Source organism: Alligator sinensis, unplaced genomic scaffold (genome assembly GCF_000455745.1).
Source record: "Alligator sinensis unplaced genomic scaffold, ASM45574v1 scaffold358_1, whole genome shotgun sequence".
Taxonomy (NCBI): domain Eukaryota; kingdom Metazoa; phylum Chordata; order Crocodylia; family Alligatoridae; genus Alligator; species Alligator sinensis.
In genome coordinates this window covers 1,750,293-1,765,342 of record NW_005842121.1, presented here as the reverse complement: position 1 = coordinate 1,765,342, position 15,050 = coordinate 1,750,293, and the positions used below count along the sequence as shown (strand labels likewise).

General features: G+C 46.0%; 1 protein-coding gene across 1 annotated transcript in view; it reads left to right on the top strand.

Annotated features, from left to right (window-relative positions):
- The window catches only part of TXNDC16 (thioredoxin domain containing 16), a 70,289-nt gene that overhangs the window by 13,771 nt on the left and 41,468 nt on the right, over positions 1-15,050 (top strand). Inside the window, exons 3-8 of the mRNA XM_014520500.2 lie at positions 3,697-3,770; positions 5,623-5,696; positions 7,843-7,917; positions 8,397-8,518; positions 9,207-9,297; positions 14,265-14,421. Coding sequence (XP_014375986.1) covers positions 3,697-3,770; positions 5,623-5,696; positions 7,843-7,917; positions 8,397-8,518; positions 9,207-9,297; positions 14,265-14,421 — 593 coding nt within the window. The remainder of the gene's footprint in view (positions 1-3,696; positions 3,771-5,622; positions 5,697-7,842; positions 7,918-8,396; positions 8,519-9,206; positions 9,298-14,264; positions 14,422-15,050) is intronic.

Sequence of the window (15,050 nt, the reverse complement as noted above, 5' to 3'; positions counted from 1 at the left end):
TCATTTTTAAGCGCCAGGACACTGATCCCCTGGATGAGCCACCCGCAGCTCCATCCTGCTCCCTGCCCTGGCCCTGGGGTCCTGTTCACCACCCTGTCTGGGCAGCACCTCCAGCCCCTGCTCCACTCCCTCCCTCACTGTGGGGGCCTTGATCTGCACCCCCATGCCCCTTCACCTCCACAGACTTACCTGCAGGGAGCTGCTACCACACTGCCTGGCTGCGCTCCTGCAAATCGGTTATTGGATCGATATCGGCCAATTTACCTGGTGAATAGTCGGCTATCAGTATCAGTTGAGAAAATATCGGTGCACCCCTAGAAAAAATGTAACCTTTAATGGTCTCGTCTGGATCAGTTAGCAGTTCATCTCTGGCCTTGTTATCAATCATTTTAGGAAGAACTTCTTCACAGTTCGAGTGGCCAAGGTCTGGAACGGGCTCCCAAGGGAGGTGGTGCTCTCCCCTACCCTGGGGGTCTTCAAGAGGAGGTTAGATGGGCATCTAGCTGGGGTCATCTGAACCCAGCCCTCTTTCCTGCCTATGCAGGGGGTCGGACTCGATGATCTATTGAGGTCCCTTCCAACCCTAACATCTATGAATCATTCTTTCTTTGATTTGTACTTTGGTTTGATGTTTTTCTTGTAGGAGCCTAGCTTCACTTTCCAGTTCACCAACCAGTTCCCTTAGCATCAATGAGGCCACATGTGAATCATGTACAAGAAGAACTGGCACGTAGTTTGTTTGATGGCCACTTCGGCTGCAGGAAGCATTTTGCTTGCCAGGTTTTCATGTTAAAATACCACAGGAGTTTGTAGTCACAGATTTAGAGAGCAAGTAGTTTGGTATGGTTTCGAGCTTTGGCTTCCATAGGATGTTTAGGCTTGAATCGCTGGTAGCTGAAACGGCAGCATCGTAGACTTCTGAAACTTGGGGAAAAATACATGGATCATATCAATTCTGCTTTTTCATCTTGTTTCTCATAAGAGTTTTGGAAACAGGTTAGTCACATACCAGAGCATTACAACTGCTGTGATTTAGGCTACAAAAAAACCTACAAACGCTTTGAATGATGTTCAAAAATTCCACAACTGAGGACAGTTACTGGTGATGTTGCTGCATACAAGATTCAAAGGATGTTTCCTGTATCAAAATTGCTCTCTTGTTAAGGTACTGAATTTCTTTTTGCATGACGTGGTCTTTGCCTATCATATTTGCTCCATTGCCATAACCAGGACCTCTCAAACTGGTGACTTTTTCCAGGTTTTTTTTAAACGTTCAAGGAGAGCTATCATGCCAGTGCTAGGAGAATTTCTCATGTTCAAAAAGTCCAACAAAATGTTCTTGGATCATAGCACTGCTCTCTTGCTTCTCTGGCTGCTCCCACAGGGGAAAAAATCTAACAATCATTGTCCTCTTTTTGCGTATTAATCTGATGCATGCAGTCAAATACAACAGAATGACACTCGACAGCTTTCAAGGCAGAAAGCATTCCCTTCTTGATCATGTTCTCAAGAATTTAAGTAATTGCATCTGGACTATTTTGGCCGAGGTAATGATTACGAATTTCCTTTGAGATAATGTGTCAGCGGTGTTCTTTCTTCATAAGATTTTATCTCCCAGGAAAGTCCACTTTCTTATCTTCCAAGAAAGAAATTTAAAACAATCCCATTGGGAGATGAATGGCACCAATGCACTGAACCTCACAGGGGAAGGTTTTCCACTCTCGGTAGTCTGATCAAGTCTGACTTTCCAAAACAGTTTCCCTGTGTTCTACCAAAGAAATAGTCCAGTGCTGATTATTTTTTTTTTTTTTTTTTTTTATCAGTCATACAATCTTGCTTCAATCTGATTTGTAAGTCTCCCTTCATGCGCTTGCACGCTCTGCTGATTTCTCATGTTTCACTAGGCTATTCAATATGTTTTTAAAGTCTTGAACACCATTCCTGGATAAAACAAAGTCTCTGGAGTTAAATAACTTGCAGCAGAAGCAATAAACAGAAACAGCTGAAGCGGAATAGAGACAGGAGCCCTGTTCTTTCTTTGAAAGCTGGTGTGGAAAATGGAAAGCTGGATATTTTCCTTCATCTATGTCCAAAGGGAAATCCTTACAGTTTGTTTGCACTGGTCCAACATTCACAAGCAAAGGCCGTTTGTGTGGATCTCTTAGAACATCACTCCAAATTGCCTCTTCTGTAGATTCTTTCTTATTCCTTGAATAACAGTGCAGTTGCATCGAGTTACTATTGCTCGAAGACATACCTGCATCCACGGATGGAGCTGCCTCATTGGTTACAGCACTTTCTTCTTGCTCTTTTCTTTTAGATCTATCAGAAAAAATTAAAACTTCCTTTACGAAGGAAGCTGTCTTCAGAAGTAGGTGCACCGTTATTTGTATGATCATTTTGGATGGGAAAATGCAGCAGTCAGAAGCAAAACAGCTGAGTTGAGAATGCATTCGACCATGTTCTGTACTGTTGGCTTCTTTCTGCCTTTCTTTTGCAATGCTCATCTTCAAAAAAAACACATTTCCTTGTTTGTAAAGAATTGGCAGCATTGCTGTCAGTGTCCATCAGGACGATTTGCACTACTGGGGAAGCCTGCTGGCTGGCTACACATACAGACAAATACAAACTGCTCTAGGATCTTCGAAACAACCAGACAGGGAACGAATTGTGCAGGTAGAAAGCACTACCTGCCACTTGCTGTTGGCTAACAACAGGTTCCAAACATTAACAATTTGAGCAGGAAACAATTGTCTCCAGTAAATTATATGTGGCTTTCTGCAAATTTGCTTTTTTACTGCCCCTAAATTCTCGCTAGGGTCAGCTGCCATCTGCTTCACCTGGCCTTAAAGCTTGCCTAGCTGAGGCTGTCCATCAGTTGTTAGACTTAAGATATGTACTTAAAGATGGGAACAGACTGTAGCTAGCAATGCTCCTTTTTTTTCTTTTAATAATATTTCAAAGCTCTTTCCTTTCATCTGTATAGGATGTTTTGAATAGGGATGATCCTGCCTCAGGCAAGGTGTTGGATTAGATGACCTCTGAAGGTCCCTTCCAGCCTGACTTTTCTATGATTTCTTACACTCCACTTTTTTAGTGCTGGTTATTTGTTATGGAAATGGTTATAGCTAGATGCAAAGATAGCAGGCACTTGAAGAAAAAGTTTCTCACCTTCCTTTCTCATCTTCATCATCATTCCATTACAGGAGCAGTCTGAGGTCTCAAGCAAGAGCACAGCCCTCCTGTGCTAGGTGCTGTACATAAACATAGCAAGAGAGTGCCATGGGCCAGAAGAACTGGCAGTCAAAGGCCCTGATTCTGCATTTGCTTCCCAACAAGGTCACATTGATGTCAGGAGGGAGCCTGTGCTGATTCAAGGATTTCCCCCCCATGCTGAAGCCCTCTACAAGATTGATAAGATTGAGGGTGGGGGGGAAAAGTAGTTCTCCTCTCTGTAATATGGGAAACTGAGGCAAGAGGGCCAAATTATTATAGGGACAGACTGTAATACCAGACATGCATTATATCATGTACAGTCCTACTGAAGTCAATGGGATTCCTGTGGAGTGAGTTATTGCTTAAGGAGGGTGTCACAGCCCGGCCCAGATGGTTAAAGTGACATTGGGTTTTGTCCTCTGTATCTGTTTGTTACACAAATACGATGAAACCCCTTTTCGTTTGTGTTTGTTTCTCCAGGTGTCCGTCCATTCCTGGAACAGATAGAAAGCTCTGTGGAACCTCTCCAGGACTACGGGATTTCTGTTGTGAAGGTAAATTCCAGTGTGATTTATTTTTGATAGCTGGGATGCACAGATTTCTCCATTATCAGGGTGCTCTAGACCTTGGAGGATTACTGTACTTTCTTGCATGCCACACACCCCCAAACAACTCGCACGCCTTGTTTTTGGAAGGTGCAATGTGCAAGAAAAGATTTTTCCTGAGCCACAGCCAACTGCGTGACATAGAGTAAGTCTTGGAAACACAGTGTGTCCAGGAAGTTATGGTATCCTCGCAGACAGTCTGGGTGAAGCAGCAGGAACTTCTGGTGTGGCAGGACAGAAACAAGTCTCAGCCCCAGAGCCTTTTTGGCAAATAGTTCCTTATATAAGTGCCTGTAACTAGTGCAATAAAGTGTTGTTTCCCCACGATAAGCTTCATCAGGATACTACAGGCTGCATGCAGCAGCTCATTTGACCTGCTCCATTGAGCACAAACTACAGAGCTCAGCCAATTGCTATGGCTGCAAGAGGACTAGCACAGCACTCTGTCCCTTTTGCTGGGCAAGAGACAAGCCACAGCCATTCTGGCAGCCATAAGCAAGCAGGAGGTGTGCTCTGATATTCCTCTCTGTCTCTGTTTCAGTGCAGAAAAGTCAACTTCCCCACATCGGACACCCCTGCCAATTTTAGAGGGCTATTTACTTGTATATGGTATGTCCCTAGCATCAGTGGGCAGGGGCAGATCCAGGACTTAGCAAAGCAGGGTGCAGGAGAAGCTACGGGCACTGCAGAGGCTGCTGAATCTCCTCCCAGAATCTCCACCTCCCAACCACCAGTGTCCACAGATTGTGTTGCTGGAGCCGGAGTTGGGAAGAGAGAGGGGAAGGGAAGATTCTTATGTACTTTGGGAACTTTAAAAAGTCCCCAGAGGTGCTCATGGTGTGGCCCAGTCCAACAGGGGTTTGCAGCCAGGTTACTGCACCCCCTCTGGATCTGCCCCTGTCAGTGGGCATCAGCACAGCCTGTTCAAGAGAAATGTAGCTTGTTTAGTGCCCCTTCCTCTGGTCTAAAGGGGTTGTGTAGCTCCAAGAGGTAAATTGAGCACATGAAGGTGCATGTTATTTCAGTGGCTGTAGTGAAATGAATGCTCTGGGTGATGGAAGACTGTGATTCCTTGCACAGTGCATGGGAGAATGTACTTGTGTGGCCATGCCATTATTTTAAACCCTGTGCAGTGCAGGGTAAATGCACTGTTACTGTTACCAGGCACACTGAAAATCGGGATTCTCCACAACACCTCCCACTGGATCAGATTTCACAGGCACAGGTATGGAAGTGTGACCCATCAGCCACCAGCTGGGCTCAACAGAGGAGTAACTGGGTGAAATTACATGTCTTTGGGAGGCAGTAAGCCAGACTAAATGATTGATCTGTCCATCCTGGTCTTAAAACCTGAGAATCAAGACGGGCCAATCGGGTGTTTTGGGAGAAGCATGATTTTGAGTTTTCTGACCATTGTGCTTTTAAAACTCTACCCATAACTCTGGATACGATTAATACTAGTTCTTAATTGCATTGTATCTGTGCAGTAGAGACTAGGTCCTATTTAATCTATTAGGTGCCTAAGTGGCTTAAGAAGTTCCTACTCTTGTAACATGCCATCGTTTTACCCTTTAAGGCAAAGTCACCAAAGTGGTAGCAAGAAGGGACCATTTCTGCCTTTTGTGTTAGCTGTTTTGCAGGGATTTGAGCAGAGTGGAGCAGGATCACACTTGGCCACCTAATAGGTAGAGTAGAACAAGGCCATAAGTCTTAATGCATTTGGATCATAAAATAGTTGTGACTTCATGAACTGGTAGCTCCATTCACATTTGAATTTATAATGACTTGTTTTAATGGCCAGGTGAATTGTCCTAAAGAAGATGTATCACGATATTGTGGGAAGCAAAATACCTTACTGAAAGCGTATCTGTTCAGGTAAGTCAGCAGACTGTCACTGTACGGTAGGGACTACAGAAAACATGCTGGATTGTTCCTGACTATGACTCTGTTAAAAGGTGTTAAGAAAACCCTGTGACACAGCGGGTCCAAGAGAAATGTAACAATGGGTATATATCCAACTTGGGTAGGGTTGCTACCCTCCAGAATTGCCCTGGAGTCTCCAGGAATTAGATATAAGTCTCCAGGAGACTGCCGAGAGTCACTCGGGAGATAAATAATAGGGCATTCATTAAAATAAATATTAAATGTTGAATATAACTGTTACAGTAGTCCAGTGGGTTTTTTAAATGTAATAGTAATGTGCATTTGCCTTCCTGATGTAAAGTCTACTCACTGTAAGCCATAACTGATGCACGCGGGCATAATTGTACTCCGGAAACCTCCTGGAATAAATTCAAACAGAGTTGGCAACCCTAGATTTGGGTGAAGAGCTGTGACGAGACCCTGCTTCAGTTTGTAGCTGGTTTGCTGCGTTCTTCTGAGAATGCAGGGAGGAAACCTCTGCCTTCCAGGGAAGAATCGGCATGAAAGATGCCAAGTGCAAATCTTGGCTTTGGTGGATAGGAACATGGGGTGTGAAGGGACCTCCTGAATCACTGACCCTCAACATTTCATTTCCTTCAGAAATCAGTCAAGGTGCCTCTTAAACCTGGTTAGGTTGTCTGTTACTGTTGGAAGGCTGTTTGGCACCTTGTTGCTCTGGTGGTTCTTCTGAACTCTGCTCCACGTGTCTTCCCGGCCAGTGTATGGCCAGGTGGAATGGATACTGAAAGTCTTGCCTACTTTGTCTTGGCATATGGGGCTCACTGGGAAAATACAGTGGCTTCATCTGTCACTGGTGTAGTTGGCTTCAATAGAGCTGTCTCACTTTGTACCAGTGAGACTTTGTACTAGTGGTCCTGTATCCCTGGAAGGATGTCAGAGGAAGAGCTCTGGGAACAGAACTGGATGAGTCAGTTGGAAGGCATTTGGGTACCTCGTGGTTAGCTACCTGGGAACATTTTAATACAATTTTCCTGATGGAAATACATTTCTTGACATTATCCTGGATGAAATAGCTGTTTATCTGAGCCAGCTGCAGCCATTGGACACAGAGTTTGAAAGAGGTGCTAGAGCAAGTGTTGTTGTCTAACAAGCAAGGGAGTTTAAGGAGAACGGGGAAGATGACTAGACTAGGATTTCGCAGTGGGGGAGATAACAGGCAGCATCTCCCATAATGGATTATGATCATGTGACTCCTGTGATGTACAAATGGAGCAGTGCAGAAGCTGGGGTACATTATGGGAAATATAGTCCGGCCTTAGAGTAGCCCCTAGATGAGAATGGGGATGGGGAGGCATGAAGGTGTTTTGAACAAAAAGTCCCTGAAGCGCTGCAGCCAGCTTGGCTGCTTTGGTTCCTCTTGGAAATGAAATCTTTTATTTCTGTTTTCTCAATGGGAAAACTTGAAACGTTTTGGCAAAATGCAGATTTTCTCTGTGGAAAGTTTTTTTTTGCCTTGGTGGAAACTGCATTGGCCTTTGAGAACATTATGCTGGAGAATTCCCAGCCAGTGCTACTTCACAGGTGGCAACCATAGCCTGGCCATGAAAGGGGGCTGCGTACCACACAGAACGTACATTTGCGCCCGCTGAAGTTAGGTTGAAGACTCCCATGGACTTCTGGGGTCTTTGGTTTTGGTCCAGAAACAGACTTCTTCTCTTTGAGATGTTCCTGCTGAGTTGTTGAACTAACACATGTGCTCTAGAAATGTAGGGATAACCCTAGGGCTGATCCTGTATTATCAGAGCAGAAGCCTCTTGGACATCATGCAATGGGACTTTTAAAAGCATCTTAGGAGATTTAGGCTCGCAGCTCCCATTGACTTAGACTCATGTTGCAAGAATGCTTTATTCTTCCATTCTAGTGATTTCTTTTGCTGATGAGCCTCTTATTTGCTCTCGGAAGTGCAGGAACTCTGAGGTCTGGGTTTTGCCAGCGATCAGACAAGTTGATCATAATGGTACTTGTTCGCTTTAAAAGAAAAGATACCAAGAAACAGTTAGCACAGCTAAAATGATGAATAACCCATGCATCTGTCTGTCTTGTCTATCTGTGTTCTTTCTTGGCTTGTCTTCCCCAGAGGGAACATATTGCTCAGAGAATTCCCTACGGATGCCTTGTTCAACGTGAACGCTATAGTAGCCAATGTCCTGTTGTAAGTAGAGACCAGCTCCATCCATGTGAATCATTTCCTTTGTACTTACATTTGTTGCCTGCCCTCTTTCTATGTGGTGGGCTTGGGCCAGGCTGGCCTGTTCAGTGGACAAACCAGACAGCAGCCCAGGGTGGAGGAATTGGGGAGAAGTTCCCAGAGGAAGGAATTGAGGAGGAGAAGTTCCTGAGTTATTGGTGGCTTTGATTGGTTGCTATGCAAATGTGGTGGAGAAGGGCAGAAAAATTTAATTTTGTCTAGAACAGTAAAATAGCTCCATCTGGACCAGTAGTTTGGCCCTGCAAAATCTCTACCCACAGTGTGAGTTATAGGTGTGAATCCAAGCGCTTGTTCTCTGTTCCTGATTTGCAAGTGCAGGTGGGGATGCAGAGATGTACCCGCCTGTAGTGGTTCAGTGAGTGCAGGTTTTCTTTTTCCCCTTAAACGAGACCAGTATGAATGAGATTTGTGTGTCTCCCCAGTGCACTTCTCTTTAATGAAGTTAAATATATTGCATCGGCTGTGGATCATCAGAATCTAGAAAATTCCCTGAAGGGAAGACTGAATGTCGTCTTTGCCTACGTACCAGCGATTGGAACAGCAGGTACTACAGTTACCCATTCAGTTTCATTTCCTGTCAGTAGGATTTTACTTTGGTTGTACAGGACTGAATTTCTGACCCAGTCCGGCATCCCAGCACAGAACCAGAAATGTAGGACTGGAAGGGACCCCAACAGCTCATCTAGGCCATTCCCTAGAGGCAGGATCAGATGTACCTAGACAATCTCTGGCAGATATTTTGCTTGGCTTCACTGTTAAAACAATCTCTTTCACCACGAATATTTTACGGACAGGCTTACAAATCAAGTGGGTAAATAGATAGCGATGTTTTCTTGAATACTGATGTTGAAAACTGGTCCAGGGTATCTGTGCGCTGGGAGTGGGATGGAATCAGAACAGACTGTATTTTCTTACATGGATATGCATATTCCCTGCCCCCCCCCAAAAAGATTCATCTGTTTATAAATTTGAGGCACACATTTTATAATTGAGGAAATACAGCAACAGTGGTTTTTGCCACTTAAACCTCTCGCTAGCTGTTGGCTGTGGACCTTTTATTTTATTTTTTCCCCCACCGCGCTCCCCTTCCCAGCAAAGACTCTAAAGGAAAGAACTTGTTTCCCTCTTTTTATGACTTTCAGAAAACAAGGTACATGTTTTATTCAGGGGTATGTTATATGGTATTCATTAGACTACCTACCCCATATGGACCAGAACACATTTTGTTTCAGAGCACAGAGCAGTCATGGAAGCAGCTTTTGTGTACGGCACTGCTCACCAGTTTATTCTAACCACTGAAGTGTCGCTGCTGAAGAGTGTCAGGTATGTACAGCCCACAGAGAAAGGGGTTGGTCTGAACTTGCTCTATTTTTGTGTTAGGCCAAGTCTGTGCCCCCTCCCTGCTGAACCTGGGGCTAAAGGTAAGAAATGAGCCCTGTCCACTCTGTCCGGCTCCATGCATGCCAAAGCCTGGCTATTGGCAAAGTAAATGGCTTAGAAGGGTCCTGAGGCTTGTTTGAGAGGCAGTCCTGAGCTTGGTTTGGAGGTTGTGTAGATATAGCCTCACAGGGCTGGGCAGGAAGTGAGAATCTTTCTTTTGATACCAGCTGCTGGAAATTTAGGTGCACATTGTCATCACTCGGTTCTTGCAGCAGTGGCACAAGCCTTTGCCCTTGTGCCCAACTGAAAGTGTTCATAGAATCGTAGACAATGAGGGTTGGAAGGGACTTCTGGCAGTCGCATCTAGTCCAGCCTCCTGCTCAAAGCAGGACCAGCCCCAACTACACCATCCCAGCCAAGGCTTTGTCTAGTGGGTCAAAGATGGAGATTCCACCACCTCTCTGGGTAACCTGTTTCAGTGTTTTACTACTCTCCTGGTGAGAGCTTTTCCTAGTGTCCAACCTAAACCTCCCTTGCTGCAATTTGAGCCCGTTGCTCCTTGTTCTGTCATCTGCCCCCACTGAGAACAGCCCAGCTCCATCCTCTTTACAACCTCCTGGCAGGGAGCTGAAGGCTGCTGTTAAATCCCTTCTCAGTCTTCTCTCCAGACTAAATAAGCCCAGTCCCCTCAGCCTCTCTTCACAAGTCATCTGCCCCAGCCTCCAAACTGTTTTTGTTCTCCTCCACTGGACCCTCTCCAATTTGTCCACATCCTTTCTGTAGTGGGGGGCCTAAAACTGGACGCAGGACTCCAGATGTGGCCTCCCCAGTGCCAAATAGAGGGGAAGAATCACTTCCTTTGATCTGCTGGCAGCGCTTCTACTAATGCAGCCCAGTATGCTGTTAGCCTTCTTCTCCACTGGTGGCTTATATTTGGCTTACTGTCCACTGTCACCCCCACGTCCTTATCTACAGAGCTGCTGCCCAGCCTGTCCCGGTGCATGGGGTTGTTACATCCTAAATGCAGGACTTTCTACTTAGATTCATAGATGCTAGGGTCGGAAGGGACCTCAATGGATCATCGAACCTCATGAGATTTCTTTGGTCCAAACCTCCAGTTTGTTGAGGTCTCTCTGAAGAGGGACACATTTGAGGAATCTCACCAGTTTGTACAGCAAATGACAACAGTTGACAAGGAGGGACACGTGAGCCTGACTGCCTGTTTTGCAAATACAGGCAGTCCTCAGACTTATGACACAATTGGTTCCTGAAAACCACAAAACATTGTAACTGGGAACCAATTTTCTCATAAGAAACAATGTTATAAATGGGGGGTTTGTTCCTGAACCAAGGCCCGATACCGTTTTCACCAAAAATACCCCAGAATTTTGTACTTGATCAATTATACATGAGTAATATAGCTACATCAATGTATTTATATTGTAAATAGCAATCGTATTGATTTGGAAGGACTTCTTTGAGGTGACTTTGCTGGACTTTTTGGAGGGCTCTTGGCTGGAGTCTTCTCAGGGGTCTTGGCTGCAGGTTTTTATGGAGTCTTGTCTGCTTTCTTAAAGAAAGCGTCCAAGGAAGTTTGGACAGATGTTCTCCAGGGAGATGGGTGACACAGCGAGTTTGTTCGCTGGTGTGGCGTCACATCGGATCAAGTGTTGTAAAGTCTAAACTGACATCAGAAAGTTGAAACAGGGCATCAATTTATAAATGTTGTAACGCGAAACGTTGTAAGTTGAGGACTGCCTGTATCCCAGTGCCCTGAAACCAACCCTCCTCCTTTCGGTTGTACTGCCTAAACTGTAGGGTTTTGCCCATCACTTGCCATATTGTGCCTTGGTATTTTAAACTCTTATGGTTTAACCCTGTAATCATGCAGAAGAGGCATATCAGGGTTCACCCATAGAGCCACTCATACTGTTGAGGGTTGTAATCCCACAACTGCCACATAGGGAGTGGATGCTGAAGATCAGACCAAGCTGCGGACTTGACCCTGAGAGACACTGAAGCCCAGATCCCCCAGGGCCTCCAGACCCTTACTTTCCACTGAGAACAGTGGGGTTTAGCTGAAAAGAGGTGGGCCTGACTTCCCCTGGGAGGGATGAGGGTGCTTAACTCCATTCGATATTAAAAGCGATTTCTTTTTTTCCCAGCCTGCTTTGGTCCATATATCTTCACTTTAAATGGCCCATATTATTTCAGTGTCTGAGCACCTCATATGGGACTGAATGAGCCCTCACAGTGCCTCCTGCAGGAGGTGGATGTGGCCATACCAGTCAAGCTATGCTTCGTGTTGCTTTGGTAAAACTGGGAAAATCTCTAGCAGTAAAACAAAGCACAGCTGCCTCTACATGAGGGAAGTTGGCCAACAGAACTTGGCCCAACTCTGCTGGTCAGGAAATGCACCTCTTAACACCTGTGATCAATACACGATGACTATTTATGAAATATGGTGATCCAACCAGTTATGTATCCACCGTACAGCGCTTTCACCTAGTCTGTATTTCCTTAGCTTACTAATGAGGATGTCATGGAAAACAGTGTCAAAAGCCTTGCTAAAGTCAAGGTATATCACATCCTCTGCTCTTCCACCCACCACAGAACCTGTAACTTTGGCATGACTTGCTCTTGCTGAGTCCATGCTGGTTGTTCCCAATCACTGTGTTCTCCTCTAGGTGCTTCACAATAGACTCCTTAACTGGTCTGTAATTCCCCAGATCCTTCTTTTCCCTTTCTTAAAAGACAGGCACTTCATTTGCCATTTTCTAGTCATCTTGGACCTCACTTAACCTCCATGAGTTCTCAGGGAGGATAGCCAATGGCTCTGAAATTACCTCAGCCAATTCCTTCAATACACTTGGGTGCACCCCTTCTGGCTCTTCCAACCTGAATCATAGAAGTCGGGTCGGAAGGGACCTTGTAGATCTTCAAATCCGACCCCCTGCCTGGGCAGGAGGGAAACGGCTCAAGTTACCCCAGCCAGGTAGGCATCGAGCCGCTTCTTAAAGACCCCCAGAGTAGGAGCCAGCACCACTTCCCTTGGAAGTTGGTTCCAGATCCTAGCCGCCCTGACTGTGACGTAGTTCCTACGGATGTCTAATCTAAACCTGCTCTCCAACAACTTGTGGCTGTTATTCCTTGTTATCCCGGGGGGTGTTAGGGGAAACAAGGTCTCCCCCAAACCTTTCTGGTCCCCCCTAGTGAGTTTATAGACGGTCACAAGCTCCCCCCTCAGCCTTCTCTTGTGAAGGCTGAACAGGTTCAGGTCCCGTAGCCTCTCATTGTAGGGTCTGCCCTGCTGTCCCCGGATCATGCGGGTGGCCTCCTCTGGACCCTCTCCACGTTGTCCACATCCCTCTTGAAGTGCGGCGCCCAGAACTGGACACAGTACTCCAGCTGTGGCCTGACCAGTGTTGCATAGAGGGGGAGGATCACTTCCTTGGCCCTACTTGAGATGCATCTGTGGGTGCACGATAGGGTCCGGTTAGCCCTGCCGACCGTGACTTCGCATTGTCGGCCCATGTTCATCTTGGAGTCAATGATGACTCCAAGATCCCTTTCTGCCACCGTGCTCTCAAGAATGGAGTTTCCCATCGTATAAGTGTGCTGCCGGTTACTACTGCCCAAGTGCAGCACCCTGCACTTGTCCGTATTGAAACGCATCCTGTTTTTGTTAGCCCACCCCTGCAACCTATCCAGGTCTTTCTGCAGTCTTTCCCTCCCTACTAGCATGCCCACCTCACCCCAGATTTTGGTATCATCAGCAAATTTGAACAGGCTGCTTTTCACCCTGTCGTCCAAATCGCTGATAAAGAAATTGAACAGTGCGGGCCCAAGGACCGAGCCCTGGGGGACTCTGCTGCCCACTTCCCCCAGGTCGAATATGACCTGTCTACCACCACCCTCTGAGTACGACCCTTCAGCCAATTAGCAATCCAGCAAGCCTCCAGCTTCTCTGCATCGTCTCTTACCTGGTCTTCCTCTGGTCTAGGCTGCTCGTTCTCCTGGCTCCCAACTCTGCTCATCATCTCCTTGCTGACATTTTTCATGAAGACTGAAATTAAAAAATGCAATAAATACTTCAGGCTTCTCTGCTTCACCCCCTGTTTAATTACTCTGAACATTCAGGAAGGGACCTGCACAATCCTTGATTTTCCTCTTAGTCCTGACATACTTGCAGAGTACTCTCTTTTTTTGTCCCTTGCTAGCTGCATCTCAGTTCATGCCTTGGCCTTTTGAATTCTTTCTGCATGCCCATGTAATGCTCTTGTTCTCCTTGCACTAGGAAAAAGCAGAATTATCTGGCCAGTTACCTGGAGGAAGCCTTTGGTACCTCTGGCACGACACCAATTTAGGATTTGGTTGTCTGTGGCCGTCCTGTTGCAAAAGCAGGATTCATCAGGATTAGTCCCCTATCCAGATGTTATCAGACATGGAGACACACAGCCTTTTCAACGAGACTGGTGCTGTTGTCCCAGATTTATCTAGGGGGAAACTGAGGCACAGAAAGAGGAAGCAACTTGCCTTGGGTGATCCAGAAACCAGTAGTAGAGCTGGGAAAGAGCCTAGATTTTCCAGGAATCAGAACTCATGACAGAGGTGGTGTTTGTTTTTTTTTTTTTTTATTAGATCAACTAGATATTTGCAAAAAAAAGCCTTTATTTGCAAGCTTTTGGACACACTTGCCCTTCCTCAGATCTTCCAGTTCACTCACTCTTCATCTGCATGTGGCCTACAGCAAATCAGCATTTGATCTTGCTATGTGAACATGACCTGGGAACCCCATGGAAGGGGGCGGAGAAGCCCTGAACCCTGCCCTGCCCTCCTCAGGGGGTATTAAATTCAGTATCGAGTACAGCCTATATATATAATTTTTTTTTCTCCCCCCCCCCCCACAGCACTGAGGATGCTGATGGATTATCTGCTCAGCTCTTCTTCTGCCACTGTAAGCGTGTCATGGATCCAACACAGCCATGCAGAAGGACTCCCATGGAGCAGCCACTGAGCACACTCAACATCCACAAGTATCTCAAGCTGATGGAGGCACCTATTGTGGTACGATTTGCCATGAGCTGTATCTCACTGAAGTCTTTTGGGTAGGGCTGAGGGCATGGAGGGTGGGTAGTCTACAGCTGTGTTATAGACAGGATCAGGAGTGAAAGTCCAACCCCAGTAAAATCAATGGCAAAACTCCCATTGATTTCAATGGGTCCATGACATCATAGAAATCATAGAAAAGTAGGACTGAAAGGGACCTCCAGTGATCATGTAGTCTAACCTCCTGCAGGAGGCAGGATCACCCCTGTCCAAACAACCTATTGGTAAAACTTCCCAGTCAACCCTGATACAATCACAGGACATAACACCAAACCTGACACAGATAAAGCAGGGGGATCATGGTGGCCAATGTCCTGCTGCTGCAGTTTGTTAAAATATACTTGAGAGATCCCAGGAAGAGGGAAACAACTCCCAGAACAGAAGGAGGCAACCCCCCACCCCCTCCAGGTCATATGACCATGGGTTAAAATTCCTTCCTGACCCTAAATATGGCAATTAGTCTGATCCTGATCAGAGGGGCAAGATCTTTTACCCAAGAACCTTTGGCTTTGGTCCCAGCAGGAGCAATGCCATGGCCCAGTCAGGGCTGCATCCAGCAGCCAGTGTTTCTGAGGGAGTTGATCGAT